This window comes from Myxocyprinus asiaticus, chromosome 40, assembly GCF_019703515.2.
Source record: "Myxocyprinus asiaticus isolate MX2 ecotype Aquarium Trade chromosome 40, UBuf_Myxa_2, whole genome shotgun sequence".
In the NCBI taxonomy this organism is placed as follows: Eukaryota; Metazoa; Chordata; class Actinopteri; order Cypriniformes; family Catostomidae; genus Myxocyprinus; species Myxocyprinus asiaticus.
Window position 1 is genome coordinate 22802427 of NC_059383.1, and position 25648 is coordinate 22828074.

Consider the following 25648-nt stretch of genomic DNA (forward strand, 5'->3'; position numbering starts at 1 on the left):
CTCTGCGTGAGGAACACCACAAAGTTACAAGTACAGACAGAGGTGGGCAAGTGTATCCATCGTTGTGAGACTGATTCCTTATGGCAACAGATATGTGTATTTCCCTCGATTCTGAAAGTCCTGGTCTCCCACCTAAACACTAATTATGTTTGAAAAAAATATCTCTTTTTCCTTTTATTTGGCCGTGGCAACATTTTTCAGAATGATATTATGTGGTTCCTTACATTATAGCAGTTCCGATGTGAAATGCCATAGAGTGTCACTAAAAAGAGAGATACATTTTCTAAATTGTAATGCTCAATCAAGTTTTAAATCATCAAAACCTACCTCCCTACCTGAAACATTAAACCTAAACCTAAACCTAAACAATAGCTTTATTAAAAGCAAATATGCAATGAAAAACACAGTTGCTGAAGAATCCACATAATTTTGTGGTGCTTCTTCGCAGGGTGCAATTTGTTGAAGAACCAGAGCAGGGAACATGTCAATGTGAATGTCATAATTGAAATTTTAATGTAGAAATTCAGAAGATGGTGTAATTCATATCAAAAGCAGTCTCAAATTCTTAAACTGTACTTTTTTTTTGGACTTGCGCGTTCCCGCGTGACTTCTCTCTTCTTCCCAAAAAAAATTGGGTTAGAGTGAGGCACTTACTATGAAAGTGAATGGGGCCAATCCGAAACTCACTGTTTCAAAAGTACAGTCACAAGACATAAACATTATACATGTTAACATGATTTTAGTGTTATAAACAGCTTACTAACCTTTTCTATGTAAAAATAATGTAAAAAATGAAGGTTTTTTTTTTGCGTCACAGATCCTATGAAATGTGAATTACTTTGCATTTACATAAAAACATATGTTAGACCACAATATTCCCCCTTAGTTGTCACAACTAGCCTAACAGAGTTGTCTGAACAAAAAATTGTGTGAAAGCAAGAGACCCAAGAGCAGAGAAACAGTTCACAGGATTTATTGACAATAAATTAGAACACTTCAGGGCTGGCGAGGCATGGGGAACGTGGTAGTGTAGAGAGCAGATCCGTGAGGAATCCTCTGTGAAGAGTGTGTTCGTAGGCGTGTATGTGTCGTGGCAGTGTAGACAGCAGATCCGTGAGGAATCCTCCGTGAAGAGTGTGTTCGTAGGCGTGTATGTGTCGTGGCAGTTTAGAGAGCAGATCCGTGAGGAATCCTCCATGAAGAGTGTGTTCGTAGGTGTGTATGCGTCGTGGTAGTAGGGAGCAGATCCATGAGGAATTCTCTGTTGAAGAATGTGTGGGCAGAAGGACAAGCGCAGCAGCAAACTGGAAGGTAACCGCACTCCAGACACACGGTCAGAGATGGGCAACCAATACAGATACACGAGACAGGACCAACTGAGGCAGAGAGAGCGAGGTGAGTGACTTGAACACACAACAACAATATAGCAAAGATCATGACACAAAGCAGGTGTAAAAAGACTCTACGTTTGTGGGCGATGGAGGAGACAGCAAACAGTTACGGTCAGTCTCTTTATTTCCAGTTCAGTGTTACGGCTTACAGCCAACTCAACAAAAGGTTTCTTTATGTTGCTTTATTTTCTCTTTGCTCGTCCCTGGTGATCTCCCCCCACTCTGACACTCTGGCGTGCCTTTTCAGGTCTCCCTCCACCATTGCTATAATTAGAGACAGGTGTTAGAGTAATCATAACCCAGGTGACTATCCTTACCACTCTCCCTCTCCCGCAGACCGACACATGACAACGCCCCCATGCCACAGAAGGGTTTAAGTAGGCAGAGAATCAACGGAGAACAGGTGCTGTCAGCGCACTAATTGGTGGCATGATCAATCAGTGTTCCTATAGAAACGCTGATCACGCATGCTGGCAGCACCTGAGACACGAGCGAGAGAAAAACAAAACAAACAGAAGAAACCGCCGAATTCACAGGACCCGTGACAGTAAGTGGCCCAACTGTAGGACGTGCATCCGAACTGATCGTGTAACAAATAACAGACTCGCTGGGCATGTAGTGGGAGGAGCGGTGTTACATAGCGCAGGATCCCAGGATACTATGCCCACCACCCGATGTAGAATGGTATCCGGTGGGATGGTAGAGGTCTCGACTTTGAAACATCGAGATAACAAATTGGGTTTAACGTTCTTAGAGCCTGGATGATACGAGAGAATGAAGTCGAACCTGGTGAAAAACAGTGCCCAGCGAGCCTGTCTAGAATTAGGGAGCTTAGCGCTATGGATGTACTCTAGGTTCTTATGATCAGTCCAGACCACGAAAGGCACCCCCGAACCCTCTAACCTGTGACGCCACTCACACAAAGCCAGCTGGATCGCCAGCAATTCTGTTACCAATGTTGTAATTCCGTTCAGCTGGAGTTAAGCGGTGCGATGAGGAGCGTAATGACGCATGCCAACTTCATTGTCTCCAATGGGAAAATAGAGGGCTGCAACGAGAAGTACAAGGAATATTGTGAAAGGAAGGTGTGGCAAGAACCCGCCTCACCTGAGAACGGGGCTGGAGGATTGAGACGAGGCTCAGAGCATCCAGATATGTGGGGAACCGCTGGAGCCAGTGAGGGCGCTTCCTGGGTGGGACCGGTATCAGAAGGCTGGTGGAGTTGTTGGACGACAGAGGTGAGTTCAGCGAGCTGCGACGCCAACATCTCCAGATCCCGGTTAGAAGTGGAGATCTGATCCTGCTGACATCCCAGTAAAGCTCCCTGCTGAGAAAGGGCAGAGCGAAGAGTGGATTCCTCCACTGGGTCCATGCTGGCTAGATTGTTCTGTCAGAAATCAAGAGACCCAAGAGTAGACATTTCACAAGATTTATTGACAATATATTAGGACACAGCAGGGCTGGCGAAGAGTGGGGAACATGGCACCAACTGCAGCAGGAAGGCGGTGAGTGTGTTTGTAGATGTGTGTGCATCGTTGTCGTGTAGAGAGCAGATCCGTGAAGAATCTTCCATGAAGAGTGTGTTTGTAGGCGTGTATGCGTCGTGGTAGTAGGGAGCAGATCCGTGAGACATCCTCCATTGAAGAATGTGTAGGTAGAAGGACAAGCGCAGCAGCAAACTGGAAGGTAACCGTACTCCAGACACACGGTCAGAGACGGGCAACCAATACAAATACACGAGACAGGACCAACTGAGGCAGAGAGAGCGAGGTGAGTGACTTGAACACACAACAACAATCTAGCAAAGATCATGACACAACGAAGGGTTTAAGTAGGCAGAGAATCAACAGAGAACAGGTGCTGTCAGCACGCTAATTAGTGACATGATCAGCGTTCCCATGGAAATGCCGATCACGCATGCCAGCAGCACCTGAGACACATGAGGGAGAGAAAACAAAACAAACAGAACAAACCGGCGAATTCACCGGGACCGTGACAAAAATGTCATATTAAACAATGTTGCTGATTTGCAAGTTCCCAGCATGCATTTCAACATGAATAAACTATACAGTTACTGTTATAGGCTTATTTTTATGCTGTTTGCTGACTTTTTAATGCTGTTATTTTGTTTTTGTTGCCATAGTTAGTTGTTGTGTGGTGATGTTAGGAGCTAATCTTTTAACTTGAGGTTTGTTGACTGTCACCGTTATTAAGGTTTGTGTGTTAATGGTTGAGGTCTATCGTTTTGTAACAACTGTATGCACTACCTTGCCTTGTAAGATGTACTTCTCTTCAGAGGCAAAGATTGCAGTGAACATCATGTAAAAGTAATTGTAAATATGACAAAAGTGAAAACATGCCCACACGCTTATGTCACACACTGAACTGATTACCCTCATGGATGTGCATTGAAGAGCAACCAGAAGTAAACAATTATAGTGAAAAGGACTTAAATGTTGATCTGTTTTTCATCCAAAGTGATCATATCGCTTTAGAAGACATTAGTTTAACCACTGGAGTCATATGGATTACTTTTACTACAATTGTCTGTGCTTTTTGGAGCTTTAAAGTGCTGATCACCATCCACCAGCACTGTATGGACCTACAGAGCTGAGATATTCTAAAAATCTTCGTTTGTGTTCTGCAGAAGAAAGTCATACACATCTGGGATGGCATGAGGGTGAGTAAATGATGAGAGAATTTTCATTTTTGGGTAAATTAACCCTTACACTTGTATTGAACCTGGAATATTAATTTAATTTATGAGCTTTTTGCCTTTGGTTAGATCAGGATATTACACAGATCAGGCTCAGACCTGCATTCCCAGGACTACAGCTTCAACATGTCGCAAGCATGTGCACTACCATTGTGCCATAGCTCTGACTCATTTACAGATTTCATTGAAAGTCGAAATAGACCTTCATTATTTTTCATTCACGTGCAAAACAGTTTTGATAGCCAACTGGAGCAATTAAAGGTAAGCTGATGGTGAAGTAAGCATCCTCATTTCAAATGCCAAAGTAAAATGTGTGCATGAAAAGACTGGAAATCTAAGGCTTACCTAGTCCATGGCCCTGCCCCAAATGCTTAAGGGCACATTATGGCTACAAGGGGGGTCACTTGTGAGCCGACTTTCAAATCATAAAAGGAGAAATGGGATAACCTAATGTCATAATTAAAGCTGTGTGACTATATTGTGTTTTCAGAGTGGAGGTAGATAATACCTTTAGTCAGTAAGCCTTGAAAGGCGAAGTGTATAATTTTGATGTTAGAATTCTTTCTCTTATCCCGGGTTAATGTGCAGAGACAACTATAAGTAAGCCATTTGTAGGTCAATTCCCACAAAAACAGTAAACACTGTAGCTCTCATTAAAATATTGTTGTTGTTTTTGTGAGCATCCAACATAACAACACTGGCTCAACCGATAGTGTAAGCTTGGAGCAGGACATTTTTTTTCCGACCAATGGAAGACAGGAGAAACCTGTTTGAAAACAGTCATCATTTTTACAATTCCATTTGGTTACGTTAGTGAATCTGAAATTTTACCTCTAAGAACTATCCCATCTGGCTGGGCCTGAGGTGAACTGTGCTGAAATACAGAATCACTCATCAACCCGTCTCTACCACATTCAAACCACCAAAGGGTACAAGAATTCTTAAAATTTTGTCCAAGATATAAACATGAATAATATGTCTGCTGATCTCTAATTCATGCACAACTGCCAAGGCCGAATAGGTTTTCAAGAGCAATTTGTGGGAAGAACTTCGACGTTAGAGAATGAAAGCAAATCCTTTGCGTCTTCTGTGCAAATTTGGCATGTAGACAGAATGTTCAGTACACCACTCGCAGCATTTCTTGCAATGTCAATAAGATGTGACCGGCAACCTCCTTTCAATAGCATTAACCATGCCTGTCAGAGGACAAGCACACAGTGGAGCCCTGCAAGAAGGACCTCTGGCGGGCATCCAGTAAAAAAGCAATTCTGTAGTTGCTATATAACCTCTTCAACACAGCCAACAACGGTGACGACAGCACACAACTGACCTGAACCATTGCTAACTTTGAAGCCTTAATTGAAAACACACTGATCTTTTTGTGCATTCCATTGGATGGACATCATACGCAGTAATGCCTTACGTCAGTCAGTATGTACATGCGCAGATAAAATCAAGCTACAGCGGGTTTTTTGTGAAGTCGAGCAAGCTACAGTCTTCATCTCTCTGTCCAAGTATACATGACACAATGCGTATTTTAATATTTTAATGAAGGACGTCAGCTGAGGAACTGTTAAATACTTGTTGCGCATTGCGTCATTGTAGAAATTCCCTATTCACAGTCAGTCAACCATATTTCTGATCCATGACTGAATAAATCCAATGACAGGGCAGTTACTGAGATTAAGCGAGTAGTAATCAACTTGTCATGAGACATGTAGAAAAAAACAGCTTTTATAAAGTTACTGATATGACTGGAGTCTTCATCTCATGTCAGTCATCATGATTATATACATATGTTTGAAAAGTACTTTTAATTCGAATAACACCTGAGTGTAAAAAATACTGAGTGCACCTTTAAAGAAAACTGCATGATACAAAATAAATCAATAAATGCAAAAAGTTTAATTAGAATGTAATATAAATAAGTAAAATAACAATAGCAAAACGTTTGTGAAATAAAAAAAAAAAATAGTAATTTTTAGTAACGTAAAATTACTCAAAATCTCAGGGGCTACTTCTAGTAAATTATTTATGTCATGGAGTTCAGTTGATTAAAAAGGTTGGTTGGGAACCCCTGCCTTACATAACTGAGCAAAGAACTTACCAGGCCATCGCAGTTGCTGATTGCCACTGACGTATCCTGCACATTGTTAACATAACCCACATATAAACAATCACTGGGCAGCAAGGGCTCCGAATGTGTTTGATTATTGTCCTCAAGCCACTCCACTTTGGCTCCTGGGGCCACGAGCTTGGAATTTAGCCTGAGGCGAAGGTGAAACTCCTGCCCGAAAACAGTAACGTTATAAAAGAGTATCTCCTCGTGCCTCAGGTGGTCCTGCTCTGAGTTCATCTCCAACTCATTGGTCTCTCTATGCTGGTTGGCCTCTCTCTTCCTGCGCCGTTGGGACCACTGCCCACTCAGCCGGCTAGCAGAGATGGCGTGGGAGAGGAAGCGTCCGTCTGCATCCACGCTCACCGGCCTCACTAGCCCGTACTCCCTCAGGACATGCTGCAGGGAATCTGTCAAGGGCATGCACAGAGTTGCACACATTCGTAAGTGCACATACACACACAGAGGCAAACACAAAGTAAATAGGTTTCACAGCCCATGCACCAATAGTCAAAACTCAACCAATCTCTAGACCAACAGCAACAGTTACACTGTGCGGGCAGTCCAGCTGTCCAAACAAATGAAAGTGGTGTATATATAAAAATCATAAAAAGTTACAGGTGTAAAGATGGCTTCAAAAAGTGCTGGTACTGCCATGTTACATACAGGTAACAGAAGTCCCATGTGTCCATAAACATAGGAAATATATCAAAACATATGAAAACGGAGTTAAAATATGTCATGCATTGCTATCATACTGATAAGAGAAGCAGTAACACATTTGCATGCTTTGTTTAGGTCTATGCATCCTATGCATAAGTGTCCTTCACTTCATCGGGAAAAGAGTCTGCAGCTCAGTAATAAACAATAATGTGATTTGTGAGGTCAAATTTGGACAATAAAGTAATAAGCATGGTTATTCGGTTTTATTTGGCAATCTGCATACTTTTATGAACCATCATGACAGTGATGTCTGAATTTTAAGCCAATGATTTCGAACAAGAGAGATCTGTCAGCTGTTTTACATTAATTGACAGGTCGCGTCGATTTTCTGAGCTTACTTTGAGTTACGCAGTCACGCGATGATATTAATACATTTGCAATAAATGTGTAAATGGCATGCGTTCTTTTTACTATAACAAAAGTGAGACATCTTTCAATGCAGAAATTTCAGTGGGGAAAGTTCCTGACATTTAAAATTCATAAAAAATTTTGATGACACTTAAATTCTTCAGGGCGTAAAACACATCCATCTCTATTCTATAAAAGTGTAAGTTGCTGAAACATTATTGCCGAGTTGCTTCTTCGTAACGGTGGGTCTCTGAAAGGATCGGTATCTCCGGCGTAAAGTAGCCTAACCGTGACCAGTAGTATTGACAAAAACATCTTCACATACCTTTACTGTCGGCGATGTAAAGAGTATCCGCATGCTGAAAGTGAAGGAAAATAATAAAGAATGCACATCCAGGAGAAACATCCATGGCAGGTCCGCGGAGAGGGGAGAGCACGCGGGCGAAAGGCGGACTTGGAGATCTCAGATAAGCAGCAGCGAGCGTTGCCCCCTCCTCCCCCCTCCCCTTCCAGACTGACTGCAAAGTGCACTTTGAAAGATATGCTCTCATTCTCACCCTCCCTTGACCAGTCCCCTCTCCCCCTCCACAGTCAAAGATAGGCCTACATGGACATTCCTCATTCCTCAGACACCCCAACATTATTTTTGTTTATAAAAACATAAATTTATTGTTAGTGTGACAAATTAGGATGGTAAAAAATCTGTCATACCTCACTGTTTAGAGTCAAGAAAGATCAACTGAATTTGCCCCAAAAAGTTTCTTAAGTTCAAACTGACCTGGTGATGATGTACACAAGGTGAAGAGTAAGAGCGGATAGAAGGGAATAGAATGTGGATTACTGCATGGTTTTGGCGGATACAACGAGGCTAAAGGCCCCCCAGGGTAAAAGGCACTTTTGATTTTATTTTCTCCCAAACCACTAAATAGGAAAAAATAAATAAATAAAATTAATAATAATAATAATAATAATAATAACAATAACAAAAACTGCACTTTTCTAAACACCCGTTACTATGGACTGCAAAATTTTCCTGCTCAATGAGATCATTGCATTCATTGTCTTGATTCTGAGGTAAATTGATCTAATATTCAATATTTTTAAAATGATGCAAATTTATGTAGCTAATTAGAATCACATTTATTTAGATTATTATTATTATTATTATTATTATTATTATTATTATTATTATTATTATTTTCAGTTTCGTTCGAGGTGATTAAATTAAAAGTTTTCAATAATTGTACAGTCTGTGAAAGGATATTATTTGGGGTGAATAGACTGGTTATAAAGAATGTTCAAAGTGGGCTCACAATGACTGATTCAATCACAAAGGAGATCCATTTGTTTATAGAATACTTGAAATGTTCTGAAATGCCAAATATGATTACAATTAACAGGAAATGTGCACCCTTTTCTGAAGTAGTTGTTTGAATAAGCATTGTTGTAATTTGATAACTCAAAAAAGTATCTTGCCGTCGCAAAAGTATTTGCCTAATTTTTGCCCTTTAACTATTGTCCCTACACTAGACCATTTTAACCAACCTGGGGGCATTTTACCCCAAGTGTGTATTACCCTGACTCACCACCTTTTTAATAATAATAATAATAATAATAATAATATTTTTTATCAAAACAACCTTCCATTATTATTATATTTTCAGACTAATTATATTGCTCCAACAATTTTCAATTAAAACAAATGTATTTCTTGAATTTTTATATATTTTGTGTCCAGTAAAAAAAAAGGCACATTTTCCTTAAGGTGTGCCTTTAGCCCCGTTGTATCCTATTCATAGTTTTACCTGGATGGGTAAATCTTATGATTCACGAAAGCTTATTTTAGGACCATTCAGATTTTTTTTTTTTTTTGCATACCCCCATTCTCATTAGCATAATAAAAAATAAAAAAAATAAAAAATCTTATTCTCATTACTTTAATGGAAAAAGGTAAATTATTTAAATTGTAAAATATTTATACATCATGTTAGTATTTGCTATACTTCCTTCAATGCTGAGTTAAATGTAAAAAGCTTTGTAATTTTGCATTGTAAAATATGTAGTGAAGTGGAGAAGTTCATGTAATTTAACTCTAGTCATAAATTGGACTTGATCCCATAAGGACCAGAGTTTTGCGACACCGGGGTTTTGCAACACCTGCTTTCTGGCACTCTCTTGTGTTAGAAGCATGAGAACATACGTGGTGCAAGAGAGCTCCCAGTTTTATTCATCTTTTGAGAATATTTTGGGTAAATATCAAATTTTACACAAAATGTTGTTAAATTGTATTAAATATGTGTTCACAAGAGTCATATGTTAAAGTTGAGTGTTTGTTATGGACCATTTTTGAAGGATGCATATGGATTGCATGTGTGGAGTTTGACCACGTTTGTGCTCATGTGCAAGAACTGGGTAAGTACATTTAGAATTAATCATATCCTATTTAATGATTTATAGCCCAGAGGGTTTTCCAGTTTAGTGAATAAGTATAATACGTGTCATTTGTGAAAATATAAGTGATCTGTTGAAACTGTTATACATGTCCGTAAAGCCTGGTTAAAAATGCATAAAATACTTTGAGTGATTTAAGCATGTGTTAAATGCATAAAATGCTTTGAGTGATTTAAGCATGTGTTAAATGCATAAAATGCTGTGAATGATATAAGCATGTATTAAGGAGATGTATGCTGAAGCATATGCGTAGGCTAATGCCCTGTTTGTGTTTTCATTTGACAGTAGCCTTTACCATATTTTATAGTACTTTATTTAATTTCCGTATTCCATTTTTGTATTTTCTTTATTAATTTTTTTCTCTTTTTATATAATACGGCCCCATCGGCCACTGTTTTTTTTCCTTTTTAATAAACAGCTGTCATAATTTTTTTTTTTTTAAAGATGTTTTTGTATCCTGTGGTGATTATTTTCAACTCACCGGCTACATATAATAATTCTTGACAATCACTGTTGAGACTAATAACTAAAAAATAAGAAGTCAAAAGTAAAAATCTGGTCTTCAGGTTGTTTACACCAGTGATCCTCAAAAAGTCTGACTCTAAGACCCCCCACTGTCCAAAACAACATTCGAAGGGCCCCTCCCTTCAGAAACTAGAGGTGCCAATTTTTTTTTATGTTTCAGATAGAGTCTGATAATAAGTTGGAGGCCTAGATCTTAATGAAAAAATTTTTTTTCATTTTTATTAAGTTTTAAATATAATTTTAAATATATTTTGAGTCATCTTGTGGTCTCCTTGGAAGTATGCTGAGGCCCACTATTGGGCCACAGCCCCCTGCTCTACACCAACCAAGAACATTCACATCTAGACACCCCAATACAATATGATAAACTGAATCATTATTTTCAGTGATTTACAAGTTCATGGCTATGATCAGAAGAGCCTATTTGATTAAACCAACTTTAGTTCAAAGTTATTAAAGCCAGGGCAGTTTTAAACAAGACTTTCTGATTTGAAACCCAAAAAACAAATGTATAGCAATTGCTGCATGTTTCATTGCTGAATGGTGTTTCAGAAGGACAAACAGATGATTAAGATGTCCATTTTCAATGCAGAAATTTCAGAATAAAAAAATTCTCTGCAGCTGTCAGATGTTTGCATACTTGATCCATTGTGAGTTCAGTAGTTCGTATGTTAATGTAATCTTTTGTTGAAGCAGTAAACGTATTTGGCTTGCTGTCCGTATACTGGAGGGCTCGGAGCTCGAGACTCGACTCGAGTCCTGATTAACCCCCCCCCCGGACTTTATTTATTTAGATAATGAATCTAGAGAATAGGTGGAGATGGGGTGGAGGTGGGATGTCAGGAGAGTTGTCATAGGAAGCAGGTAAGCAGCGGCTTATATACTCCTGTTCGTGGGCTGTGATTTACGTAAACGTATTTGACTTGCTGTCCATATACTGGAGGGCTCAGAGCTCGAGACTCCACTTGAGTCCTGTTTACCCCCAAAAAAGGGTAAGCCCAGCAAGCAGTCGAACAAAGAGTTGGCTCGCGCTGTGTTCGAAAGGGAGGGCTCACACTGCGATTCGAATGGGAGACTGCTCTATAGAGAAAGAGCACTCACTGCATTCGAACAGGTAAGCCCAGCAAGCAGTCGAACGAAGAGTTGGCTCGCGGTGTGTTCGAAAGGGAGGGCTCACACTGCGATTCGAAGGGAAGACTGCCCTATAGAGAGAGAGTGCTCACTGCATTCGAACGGGTAAGCCCAGCAAGCAGTCGAACGGAGAGTTGGCTGGCGCTGTGTTCGAAAGGGAGGGCTCGCACTGCGATTTGAATGGGAGACTGCTCTATAGAGAGAGAGCGCTCACTGCATTCGAACAGGTAAGCCAAGCAAGCAGTCGAACGGAGAGTTGGATCACGCTGTGTTCGAAAGGGAGGGCTCACACTGCAATTCAAATGGGAGACTGCTCTATTGGGAGAGAGCACTCACTGCATTCGAACGGGTAAGCCCAGCAAGCAATCGAATGGGTGCCACTCTTTATCTGAAGCAAAAGCCGATCGGTAGCCTCAGAAGGGCAGCATTTGATGGAGAGGATTATGTTTCAAATGGGAGGATTTCTAATTTAAATATATATATATATATATATATATATATATATATATATATATATATATATATATGTACACATGTACATACGCATACATATACCCATATATACACGCACACACATACATACACATGCACACACATCTGCGCTTATACAGTGCATCCGGAAAGTATTCACAGCGCTTCACTTTTTCCACATTTAGTTATGTTACAGCCTTATTCCAAAATGGATTAAATTCATTATTTTCCTCAAAATTCTACAAACAATACCCCATAATGACAACGTGAAAGTTTGTTTGAAATCTTTGCAAATTTATTAAAAATAAAAAACGAAAAAAATCACATGTACATAAGTATTCACAGCCTTTGCCATGACACTCAAAATTGAGCTCAGGTGCATCCTGTTTCCACTGATCATCCTTGAGATGTTTCTACAACTTGAATGGAGTCCACCTGTGAGAAATTCAGTTGATTGGACATGATTTGGAAAGGCACACACCTGTCTATATAAGGTCCCACAGTTAACAGCGCATGTCAGAGCACAAACCAAGCCATGAAGTCCAAGGAATTGTCTGTAGACCTCCGAGACAGGATTGTATCGAGGCACAGATCTGGGGAAGGGTACAGAAAATTTTTTGCAGCATTGAAGGTCCCAATGAGCACAGTGGCCTCCATCATCCGTAAATGGAAGAAGTTTGGAACCACCAGGACTCTTCCTGGAGCTGGCCACCTGGCCAAACTGAGCAATCGGCGGAGAAGGGCCTTAGTCAGGGAGGTGACCAAGAACCCGATGGTCACTCTGACAGAGCTCCAGCATTTCTCTGTGGAGAGAGGAGAACCTTCCAGAAGAACAACCATCTCTGCAGCACTCCACCAATCAGGCCTGTATGGTAGAGTGGCCAGACGAAAGCCACTCCTAAGTAAAAGGCACATGACAGCCCGCCTGGTGTTTGCCAAAAGGCACCTGAAGGACTCTCAGACCATGAGAAACAAAGATTGAACTCTTTGGCCTGAATGGCAAGCGTCATGTCTGAAGAAAACCAGGCACCGCTCATCACCTGGCCAATACCATCTCTACAGTGAAGCATGGTGGTGGCAGCATCATGCTGTGGGAATGTTTTTCAGCGGCAGGAACTGGGAGACTAGTCAGGATCGAGGGAAAGATGAATGCAGCAATCTACAGAGACATCCTTGATGAAAACCTGCTCCAGAGCGCTCTGGACCTCAGACTGGGGCGAGGGTTCATCTTCCAACAGGACAACGACCCTAAGCACACAGTCAAGATAACAAAGGAGTGGCTCCGGGACAACTCTGTGAATGACCTTGAATGGCCCAGCCAGAGCTCAGACTTGAACCCAATTGAACATCTCTGGAGAGATCTGAAAATGACTGTGCACCGACACTCCCCATCCAACCTGATGGAGCTTGAGAGGTCCTGCAAAGAAGAATGGGAGAAACTGCCCAAAAATTGGAGTGCCAAGCTTGTAGCATCATACTTAAAAAGACTTGAGGCTGTAATTGGTGCCAAAGGTGCTTCAACAAAGTATTGAGCAAAGGCTGTGAATACTTATGTTCATGTGATTTTTTTTTTCATTTTTTATTTTTAATAAATTTGCAAAGATTTCAAACAAACTTCTTTCACGTTGTCATTATGGGGTATTGTTTGTAGAATTTTGAGGAAAATAATGAATTTAATCCATTTTGGAATAAGGCTGTAACATAACAAAATGTGGAAAAAGTGAAGCGCTGTGAATACTTTCCGGATGCACTGTACGTATGTATGCACGTACACGCATGTGCATGCAGAATGTATCGACACGGTGGCGGGTAGTGACGTGCGTGACGGTGACAGGTGGTACTGATAAGGAATTTAGCTGATTAGTGATTGATGAGCTTTCCTTATGTGGAAACGATTGGATCTGATGTAGGTGTGATATGCATCTGAAGACCAACGACCGAGAGATTGAATTTGTTGTTCCGATAAACCTTTTTGGGCAGTGGTGTTTGCTGCGCCGATACGGAATGAATGACAGGAGTAAAATTTTGCCAGGATGCCGGAATGGAGGAGGACAGATTTAAGTTGCTTTTGAAACCAGAATCTTGAAACTGCGTGGTTATTATCATCAGTAAATAGCAGATCCAGAGGGGACTTGATGTGGGAATGTCTGTAAGCGAGAAATGAAGCAGGAGATTGGTAAGGTTGGATGGGGGAGTGCAATTTGAAAATGTAAATCGATGCCCCTTTTTAAATTGATCCATTTTGCTTTGTTTAATGAAGAGTCTGATTGTTCCGTTATCTATAATTTGCAGGTCTGTGAAGGTGGGATGGGTTTTGGGATCGAATTGAGTGTTGACAGTGATTTCTGAGCAGCGCAGAAAGCCGAAAAAAGCTAGAATGAACATAGCATCAAGCGTGCAGGGTGTGTTTAATGAATGGTAACCAAGGCAGAGGGTTGTTAGGCATTTTGTTAAAATGTCAATGGTTAGAGGCATTCTGGTGTCTGGGTGTGCAGGTTGTGATTTTTTTATTCCTTTAATGAGCAGAGAAATTTGGGGGTTATTGATTGCTGGGGCTGACTTGCCGAATATTAATTTGTGGAAGAAATGTACGCCGCTCAGATAGCCTTTGATGGTACCTGGCTGAATGCCTTTGAACTGATTTAGGAAAGAAAAAAAATATGAAATGGCTAGTAGGGAAAGATTTGGGAACTGCAGCTTATAGGTTTGGGAAAATTGTTTGAAGCTTTTCCAGGCTGTCCAGTAGGTTTGGAGAGTTCTCGGTGAGACTGCTCGAATTATGGAGTCGACTGATGCAGTGAGAAGTTGTTTGAGGGGATGATCTATAGGAATCTCAGCTCCGAACAGGGAGGTACCGGGATCAGAGTCGAGTCTGCTTCCGGAGCTAATACTCTGGATTTCTGAAAGGAAAAGCGGGAAAGTGAGTCAGCAATTTGATTCTTTGATCCTGGTATATGTCTAGCAGAGATTATGAATTGGTTACAGGCTGAAATCCAAATTAGATGTCTTAGAAATGGCATGATTTTGGGGGCACAAGAATGGCCCTTGTTTATGCAGTGAACTACAGCCTGATTATCACAGTGGACTATGATGCTTTTTGAAGTCCATTCATTTCCCCACAGAAAAGCTGCGACCATGATGGGGTATAATTCGTACAGGGCTGAGGAAGCTGCTGATTGTGGAAGGCTGTTGAGCTCTGGGGGCCAGGTGGAGGCGAACCAGTGACCTTGGTAGAATCTCCCGAAGCCTATGGACGGAGCAGCATCGGTGAAAAGTTGGATGTCTTCAGGAAATGAGAGGAAGTCCTCGTAAAAGAAGGTAAGTCCATTCCATTGTTTAAGGAATGTTAACCATAATTGGAGGTCAGCACGGCAGTATGGGTTTAGGGTTATTGTATCATTTAATGCAGCGACGGATGAGGCGAGGGTGAGGAGGTGCGAGATGAATGGGCGGCCTTGGGGAATGATGTGCATGGCGAAATTGAGATGCCCGAGGAAGGAGAGGTGCTCTCGTTTAGAGCAGCTTTTGTTAGATAGGAGGTTGGACATAATTATGTTTATCCTATCGATTTTCTCTTTTGGCAGGGAGGCTTGAAAGACATCTGTATCTAGAATGATACCTAGGAATTCGATGAATGAAGAGGGACCTTCTGTTTTCTCATGGAAAATTGGAATTCCTAAATCGGAAAAAGTTTCTGACGGCAGCCGAGGAAAACTCTGTTATGGAGATCTAAGTCGAGGGCTCCCCAATATAGACACTGGTTCCACTGCGCGACTCGAGCAGCGCATTTGGCAGAGAACATTTTAAGGTAAAGAGAGAGAGAGCTCTGCAATGATCGGCATGTAATCATTTAGCTCACGTCATCTGTGTGGAAACACAGAGCAAATAACTTCTGTATAACGACTGAACGAAATACAGAATTCTGCGTACGAGTGGAGGCAATTTTTGTGTTTTTAAGCATTACTGGAAAGTCGCTGCAGTCTAAAAGGCGTTGCGGCTCATTGGTGGGGTAGAGAGAAGGGAGAGCAGAAAGGTCTATATCTGCACCTGACAAAATCTGGGTCCGGAGATTATTGGACATGGCTGTGGCATTTGGGGGCATAGCTAGAGGCATAGCTGTATGGAGGGTGAAAGTAGAGGGGCGGGCTGGTTGAGGCCCACCGAGAAGGAGTGGGGGTGGAGCTGGCTTTGAAGGCGGAGGCATCCTCACGCCTGGGGCGGCTCTGAAGGCAGGATAGAGTGAGGGGGGAGGAGCTGGAAAATGTAAACATTGGGCTGGAGTGTTGATCATTAGCGGAGGCAGCCTCGCGCTCGATTCCGCTCCGAAAGCCCAAGGGTAGGACAGGGGGAAAGAGCTGGGGAAGGCTGGTTGAGGAGAAGGATTTAGAGCCTCTGAAGTTGCTGAAACTCCGAGCGGTGGTGGCAGGCAGACTCCTGCATCCGGGTGCCCGGTGGTTGGGAGCGGAGGTTGGCAAGAGAGAGAAAGGAGAGGTGGTGGTTTGCTAGGCGCTTGGCCTGACACTGATGTCGTGCTGGCTGAAGTCCTTTTACGGGATGGAAGTTTGGTGAGGGAGAAATGGCCTGTACTTGAAACATCGGAGGGTTGTGAGCGGTCGGGTGTTTGCGAGATGGAACATCACGTCTGGAGAAACTGGTAGAAGGTAAGGATTCGGCTATCACGTTTTCAGGGGTTTTAGAGGTCATGTTGGGAAGAGACATATAAATCATATAATTGGATTTTGCTTAGCCTGCAAGAGAAGTGGATGTTAGAAGCTGCTAGAGCTTGGCAAAGTTTATTAACTGTCCATTTGGAAATGACAGGTATAGTTGGGTGGTCGGCAGAGGTTGAAGATCTGAGTGATCTGGACGGCGGAGGAGAGGTCTGATTCTTCTGTCTTGGAGTGCGGGTTGCTGAGCGAGAAGCCCTGTGTCCTTGGCTTGGAGCAGCCGGATTGATGACAGTGTTGCATGGAGAAGTGTCTTTGCCAGAATCAGATGGCTGTGATGAAGCAATGCTGGGAGAGTTGAAAAGTTCTTCATCGGAGGGAAAGAGATCTAGTTCGGACATCTTGCTGGTTTGAGGGTGGGACCCACTTGTCAGGAGAGTTGTCATAGGAAGCAGGTAAGCAGCGGCTTATATACTCCTGCTCGTGGGCTGTGATTTGTCAGATTAAATGAACATGCTCCTCCCGAACCTCTGTTAATTAACTCCATCACAATTAACTGACACTCGTCAAAGTAACAGTATTATATCCATGTGCACGCTTTTTTAAAGAAATCATAGAAACCATTCCTTATTTCTCCCTTCTAGAGTCTCATATCTAAAAAGCAAAGTCCAGCCGCCATTGTATTTTTCAATATCATACATTAAATTCTTACAGGACCACACAGCAGTTGGAGAAACAGCTCTGTTATGAAGTTAGTGGATTATTAAAATAAATCCCCTGGTGAGATTGCTGGGTTCCTGTAAAAAGAATAACAAATACATCTCTGTGGCACAGGAGGAAATGGATAATGTGCCATCTTTCTGTCAGCACCTTTACTTCAACTATCTATGTGAGACGAAGACTCTATAAGTACAATGATAGGCCTTCAGATTAGTTTATGTGCATGTTGTGCAATAATGAGCAAAAACATGCAAGGATCCTTCATGACAGTGTGTTTATATTGAGACAGAGAGCTTTCATTTACTATGGGATAAAGCTTTTTGGTAAACAACCTGATTTTAACATTGATAACTGGCACACAAGACTTGTGAAAACTGCTATGAGAACGTCTCCGTTAACAGTTGTAACCTCGGTTCCCTGAGATGAAGGGAACGAGACATTGCAGTAAATGCTTTTGGGGAATTCTTTCTCCGACGACCAAGTTGAAGCCCTTGTATAATAACACCAATCTTATGACTGGCAATGGTGTTTGAGCCCCGCCCCTTTAGGAACGCAGTTGGCCTATAGAAGCGGGTGCGTGAACACCATTTCTTCAGAATTTTCTGACTGAAGGATAAGAATGCATTGCTCGTACCTCGAAACACCAGGGTATAAACACTTGTAAAAGAATATGTATATGAGGTCATCCTTTATTTAAAAACAACACACAGAAGCAACATTCTGCATAATATTCCAGTCCCAACGAACTCTGGCAGGGAGGGGGAGAGAACTGACAATGTTTGTGTGTCTCTTGAAGGCAACACAAGTGCTTTTCTCTTTTTGTAAGAATCATTCTTTATTTAACATATCACACAGAAACAACATTTTGTGTAACATCCCGGCGAACTCTGGCAGGGAATGAGCAGCTTGTGAATGTGTGTGTGCGTCTCTTGCAACAAGCTCTTTCTCTTTTGTGTGAGAACACTGGTGTGTGAACACAACACACAGAAACACATTTGTTTATCATATCAGTGACCTACGGCAGGGAATGAGCAGTGCATGAATGTGTGCGTCTCAATATTTGCGACTAGCACATTTCTTTTTTTTCTTTTTTTTTCTCCCCAAATTGGAATGCCCATTTCCCAATGCACTCCAAGTCCTCATGGTGGCGTAGTGACTCGCCTCAATCCGGGTGGCGGAGGATGAATCTAAGATGCCTCCGTGTCTGAGATCGTCAATCCGCGCATCTTATCACGTGGCTTGTTGTGCACATTACCACAGAGAAATAGCGCATGTGGAGGCTTCACGCTATTCTCTGCGGCATCCACGCACAATTCACCATGCGCCCCACCGAGAGCAAACCACATTATAGTGACCACGAGGAGGTTACCCCATGTGACTATACCCTCTCTAGCAACTGGGCCAATTTGGTTGCTTAGGAGACCTGGCTGGAGTCACTCAGCATGCCCTGGATTCAAACTCGCGACTCCAGTGGTAGTAGTCAGCGTCTTTACTCGCTGAGCTACCCAGGCCCCTGCGACTAGCACATTTCTGATTTTTATGAAAACATAGTTTATGTGAACACAATACACAGAAATAGCCAGCGTGAAGCCTCCCGGCGAACACCAGCAGAGAGGGGAAATGAACAGCAGTAAATGTGCATGTGTTGAGCTTGTGCAGTGCGAGCAGACACAACAAGCACTTTCTCTATTGTGTGAGAAGATTGTTGATGTGAATATCATCACACGGAAACAACACATGTAATCTCCCAACAAACTCTGGTGAAGAGGGGAAGTGAACAGTGTGTAAATATGCATGCATCTCGAGCCGGTGCAGTGCGAGCAGACGCAACAATCACTTTCTCTATTGTGTGAGAAGATTGTTTATGTGAAAATCATCACACAGAAATAACACACATGCAATCTCCCAGCAAACTCTGGTGAGGAGGGGAAGTGAACATCGTGTAAATGTGTGTGCGTGTCAAGCATGTGCAGCGCACGCAGATGCAACCAGTGCTTTATTGTGTGATTACATTGTTTATGTGAACACAACACAAAGGAACACATTTGTCTACCATCCCGGAATACCCAGCGAGGATGAGCAGCGTATGAATGTGGCGTCTCACAGTGAGCGCATTTCTGATTCTTGTGAGAACATTCTCTATTTGAACACAACACAGAAACTATTCGATGGCTCGGCTGTCTTTGGCAGACCTGGAACAGCAGGGTCAGGGTTCTCCACCAGGCACTGATCTGAAATAGAGTGAGTCATCAGACTGAGTCACCGGTGACTTTTTGTGACCCGCAGTGCCATCTTGAGGCAACCACGAAATTTTGTGTCACATCCATGACTCTGTCCTGGCACGTATCAGCTTGAGTCGACGGCTGGTTTTGAACTGCGGTCCTCTGACTCTAAGGCCAACACTTAATGAGGCGAGTTAACACGCAAGCCAGATCTCCAGGAAGAATGGTGCTGCCCTTTGAGATGCAGTCTTTTGACAGCGGCTGACTCCCGCGAGGGGACGCAAATCAGCTCTTATCAGTGGCATGCGCACGCTCCTCACCCTCACTGGGGGAAAGGACGGCGACATCCTCCGTTGACCACTCGCTCATATTTGATGCTGCGAGGGACATGACATCATCCCCATTGTCAGAACCTCCAACGTGATAAGGCCGTGTGCTCTGATAGAGGGCCGGAGATCATCATGACTATACTGTACTGACGCGGACGTTACATCGGAAGATCAAGGGGATCTTCCTCGACTTCATCCAACTCAACCTCACGGCCCTGCCATGCCTCCCTGTGTGAGCCCTCGGGATCTAACACAGAGGAGGTGGGTGGGAGAGCGTGGGAGGTGGGGTCATCCCTCAGAACGAGGGTGATCCTTGAGTGGAGTGTCCGGAGACTCATGCCCTCGCAGTCACTTGCATGAACACTTGCAATACGACATCTTTAAAAAAACATGTTCACACAAGCTTTATCTCTTTATTGAGTGTTTTACGTCATGTGGACACAATATTATATATATATATATATATATATTTAAAATAATACAGCTCCTGCCGGAATGCTGTAGGAACCAGGTAGGTGTCTCACTGAGGTGAAGAACCCGATGCCAACAGAGAGACTTTTCGCCGGAACACTAGAGGGGGCAGGTGAATCTTTTGCTGCAGGCGCTGAGAGTTAGGCAATGAACATCCTGATGCATCTGCAGGGAAGTCCCGTCCACTGGAGGGTGTCTGTTGACGGCGAAGAGAGGGCTGTTCAAGACGAGATGATTGTCGTTGTCAAGACAAGACAATGTCGGTCTTTAATCTTCTGTGGTCTGAGGGTGTTTTTGGGCCCTGGAGAAGTTTTGACATGCCTTGACATTTGTGCTTTTTTCAGTTGCTTAAAAACATATTAATGGCTAAAGTCTGATAACACTGTATTCAGCACAAACTGGGCTACAATAATGTGTGAGCAACATGTATGTACATGTTTGTATTTTTGATTAAATATCGTTTATGCGTGGTTTTTGAAAAAAACAAAAAAATTAAGTCACTGAAATAAAGCCATATAACACATACTAAATATTTGTTCACAAGTCTTTTGAGAACTGGATCTTGTAGCTTAGAGTTTTTGAAACATGCAGTTAAAGCAATTAATAGTATAATAAACATTTTTGTTCGAAAGCTCTTTTATACAGAGAATAAAGCTTAACCATATAAAGCCTAACATATTGAATAACAGTCAAAATATATTTGTTTAAACCTTTTTTTTCAATAAAAATAAAAACTTTTAAGCACATGTTGCTTGAATTCAATACATGCTAATGAAATATCAGTAACTTGAAAAATCAGTAACAATATAAACGTTATTGTTAATTTTACTATCAAAATCAGCAAAGATTCCACATAATAAAGAGTGCATCAAGACATTAAGGTAGCTATTTTGGAAATTATATTACAAGGTCTTCTACTTCCAGAAGAGTATGAAAACTTTCACCAGGAGACAGTAGACATCACATACACATCATGATGATGATGTAGAGGCTTTAGAAAGTCATGTATCATATATGATACGCACTGAGTAATAAGGTTAAAGAGTTGCTCAAAAATTGTAATTAGAAAGAGGAAGGCAAAAGGGTCCTATTAGAGGGCTAGGGGACCTCATAGTCACAGGAACCTGTTGAGGGGGCCTTGTAAGCTCTGGGGCCCACATACTTAAGCATACAGTATATAAACATTTGTTTTCAAGGTTGATGGGATGTCAGACCTTGCAACCCAGGGCCCCCCCCGGGCTCCTGGTAGTCAAGGGCCCCTGGGCACTGGCCCCATTGGCCAGTCCGTAATTCACCTACGCTTCCAGATTTCCATGGACCAGAACCTATGTCTTAGAGTTTGCTTGTGCGCTATCAGTAGCACCAAAGGAAAGACTTTGACCATTAATGACCCTCTTAATCTGAAGAAACTTGATCAAAAGTAAATACATACAGAACATATGCCTTGATCTTTTTAAATATAATTAATGTTAGATGAATATGTGGACCATTTTGTGTTTACACAGTTTTCCGTACTGTATTTGCAAGTTAAATTTTAAAACTTAACTGTTTAATTTCAGAAACATCTGTTTATTCATCTGTTTCTTATGTGAAGTATTTTGAATAAGATAAGACTTTGAAAAGGCATGCTGCCATGAAGCTCTATGCTCAGTTAGCGAGAGTCAGCTGTGGTTACTTTTATGACATAATTGCAAGGAGACCTCAGATTGTGGGAATTTTTAAGTGCAGAGCAGTATAGAGACTTTCTATGGGGGAAGGCACAAGGACAGCTGGGACTTTATCCATTCTCTTGCTTCCCTGAATGAGGTAAAGGAATGAGGTTGTCACTGCGGTTAAGGCAGACGGTGGTTTAATCGAAACTCTAAATTCCTTCTTCATTGCTCAGCCAGATGGGTCATGCTATCACGCTCTACGCAATGCGACAGACTCACTGCCTATCCTGTAGTTGGCATCCAAATTGTAAACTAGGAGCAGAGTATACACATTTTTTAGGGATGACCACATTTAAAAATTTAATACTGCACCATTTGATAAGCTTTATATGTGTAATCTAACTAATTAACTAACTAACTAACTAACTAACTAACTAATTTGCATTTAAAGGAAAGGTCACATCCTGTGGATAGTTGAGAGTTTTGTGGTTTGTGCTTACATCATGGGTCAAATAAGGAAAGGCTACTTGAGTTTTGGTTCACTGAACTAAGAGAAGTAAAAAAAGAGTCTAAAAGCAGATGGTCATGTATATTAATTCCTGTCTAAATAACACCCTCAGAGGCAATCTGCGAAATGAATGTTTTCTCTAAGCATGTATAAGAATCGCAATACCTCTACTGGGCTGAATCGATTCTATTATACAGAGATATTGGATAGCTAGCACAAATAAACTGACAAAAATTACATATTCATGTAACCCCTCAGAAATAGTTAATGTAGAATAAATTTTTTGTTAACTCTAAATTAAGGAATAAAATGAAATTGCAATTTCAAACTCAATATTTCAAGGAAACAATAAACTATTGCTATTTCTATTTTACACTCAAAAAAGATTTTTGGAGACTGTTCACTTTATTTAAACAATTCATTTTGATTTAACACCATTGTATCAGGTTTCTTGTTCAAACACAAGTGCATCATTTTAAACTGACTTGAATAGGTGACTCTTTGGCTTAACTCTGTGTGTTCATTTCGAAAGAGCTCGTTTCAATCCAGTTCATTCAAAAAGGGCAGCTGGCAGCAGGAAGTAAACAGTTGAGACACAGTCGGCAGCAGTCATCATGTGTTTCCATTTGAAGAGATAAATTTGATGTTAAGTAATTAAATTGGCATTTATTATATTGAGTTTTTATAATGTTTTGACGGGAGCACTACGGGATTATTGGAGTTCATTTGACTTATGAATAATTTATATACTTTATTTAAATGGATTTCCATGACTCATAACTTGACCAGATTGCCTTCTTTAATAAGTACAAACAGTTATTGTTGTTTTTTTAATTCTGTTAATTGTCTTGCATTGCCCTGTACTGTCAGAATACAACGTATGACAGCAATTAAAAAGGATTTGCAGTAAGTATTAACATTTAGTGGTATGGCATCTTACGTTTTGGTGCCACTGGCACATGCCGTTCGAAGTTGTGGCACATCCGGTGGTGTATCCAGTTGTTAGTGACATGTGCCACTGGCATTTGTGGCACATGCCACTGGATTTCGTGGCATATGCGATTGCGAGTGGTGCATGCCACTGTCTTTTGTCATATTTCCTTTGTGGTTGATGTGTTCTTGAGGGTATGGTAGTGGTAGTAGCGATGTGGTGACATTTAAAATATTAGCACCTAAACATTAGTGTTATATTACCGGAGTTATTTAACATCCTTTTAGGCTTTTTGATACAGTAACGACGTTGTGGCTCTGCTGTATATACCGTGTAAAAAAGCATGCAGTGTCATAGTATTACAACCTTGTTATATTATGTAAATCTATTTTAATAAAGGTAATTTGAGATCCAACATTTTGATCCTGTACCTTATTTCACTCCTACAATATGCATGTTCCATCAACGATTGAAGAAAGTATTCTTGCTGTCACAATAATGACAATAAAGCAAACCTTTTTAAATGAATTTGTATGTTTTTTATTGCAAGTTTATCTAACTGGCATACTCTTAGGAAATATCCTTCTCATCAATGCTATCTGTAACATGTACCATTAGTTGTGGCACATCCGGTGGCATATTCGGTTGTTAGTGGCATGTGCCACTGAAATTTGAGGCACATCCGGTGGCATATCCGGTTGTTAGTGGCATGTGCCACTGACATTTGTGGCATGTCTGGTCGACTGATACATGCCACTGTATTTTGAGGCATATTGTAGACACTGTCAGTGACACGCAGCGCTTTACTTAATGGTAGTGATGGCGCACGGACATATTAAGCACGGTAATTTCCAGTCATAGTTTTTATCATGCTAACCATACTTAAATTGTATTGAACATCCAAAAAGGATTGTTTTACGCTGTAGCTTAGGTGTCTCATGTCCCGTTGTAATATGCGTATGCACAAAATGTATTTCTTTTCTTTTAATAAAGCCATTCTGTCATCAAAATGTTGGTCTTTTAATACTTTGCTTAAAAAAATATAAGTTTAACACACCTATTGCCATTGTCACTTCACTGACAGCTTAACTGTTTTATCAGCCTTATACCTCATATTTGTATGGTTAATATGTCATTGTGATCACCAATATGTAAATGTATTCCATGTGGAATGGTGGCTTCAGGTGTACAATTTAAGAGTAAAAAGGTCATGTGCCACCAAGAATTTACAGTCAGGATTGGCTTAGATCATTATAAACATCTAGCAATGTGGGAATGTCATGCATGATTATACAGTGATACCTATCTTCCTTTATCTGGAATGACATATGAAAGGTACCTACTGTACATTAGAAATTACAAGTGTCCTGTGCATCTATGAACTGGTACCTCACAATTCAGTGTAAATATAGGTCTAGTGATGCCATCTAAAACCGAAGGTTCCCTATCTGTCACTCACTCGAAGTTGTGTGGATGTAGTGACACTAGGGGTCACTCTTGGGAGCCCGAGACACCTCTGGTCTTTGATAAAAGGCCAATGAAAATTGGCTAGTGGTATTTGCATGCCACTCCCCCGGACATAGGGGTATAAAATGTAGCAGTTCTCACTGCTACCATCAGGCAGGCGGTATCACAGCATCAGGACCTGCACCAGCCGACTTCATGATAGCTTCTTCCCCCAAGCAATCAGACTTTTGAACTCTTGATCTCCCACGATCAAAATACATCAGCACTGCACTTTATTACTCTTACTCTTATATCTCACACCGGACTGTCATAAATTATATTATTATTATATTAGATTCTCTCTTAACAACTTACTATCAACCGACGGCCTGAATGTCAATACAGTATAATACAACCTACTGTACATTTTATATATACTATATATACTTTTTTATTGTATTGTGTGTATTGTATACTGTACAGTGTATGTTATTATTTGTATATTGTGTTGTGTGTAATTATGTGTATATTAGACTTTAATTGTGTTGTGTTAATCTGATGTTTATTGTAAATTGGTATATATCTCATCACTGTCACGACTGCTATGTTGCTCGGAACTGCATACAAGAATTTCAAACACTATTGCACTTGTGTATATGGTTGTGTGACAATAAAAGTGATTTGATTTGATTTGAAAAGGAGCTGGTATGCAACCACTCATTCAGATTTTCTCTTCGGAGCCGAACGGTCATGCTCACTGAGCTGAATTTCTACTGTTCATTCACCTCTGCTGGATCTGATGGCGCATTTCAGCGGCTTCTCCCTCCTCT

At 41.3% G+C, this 25648-nt stretch overlaps 1 protein-coding gene across 1 annotated transcript in view; it reads right to left on the reverse strand.

Annotated features, from left to right (window-relative positions):
* The window catches only part of LOC127431107 (A disintegrin and metalloproteinase with thrombospondin motifs 2-like), a 148688-nt gene extending 140965 nt beyond the window's left edge, over positions 1-7723 (reverse strand). The window contains exons 1-2 of the mRNA XM_051681367.1: positions 7620-7723; positions 6215-6633 (exon numbers count right to left, since the gene is read on the reverse strand). Coding sequence (XP_051537327.1) covers positions 6215-6633; positions 7620-7704 — 504 coding nt within the window. The 5' untranslated portion in view covers positions 7705-7723. The remainder of the gene's footprint in view (positions 1-6214; positions 6634-7619) is intronic.
* Between the last annotated feature and the right edge of the window lie 17925 nt (positions 7724-25648).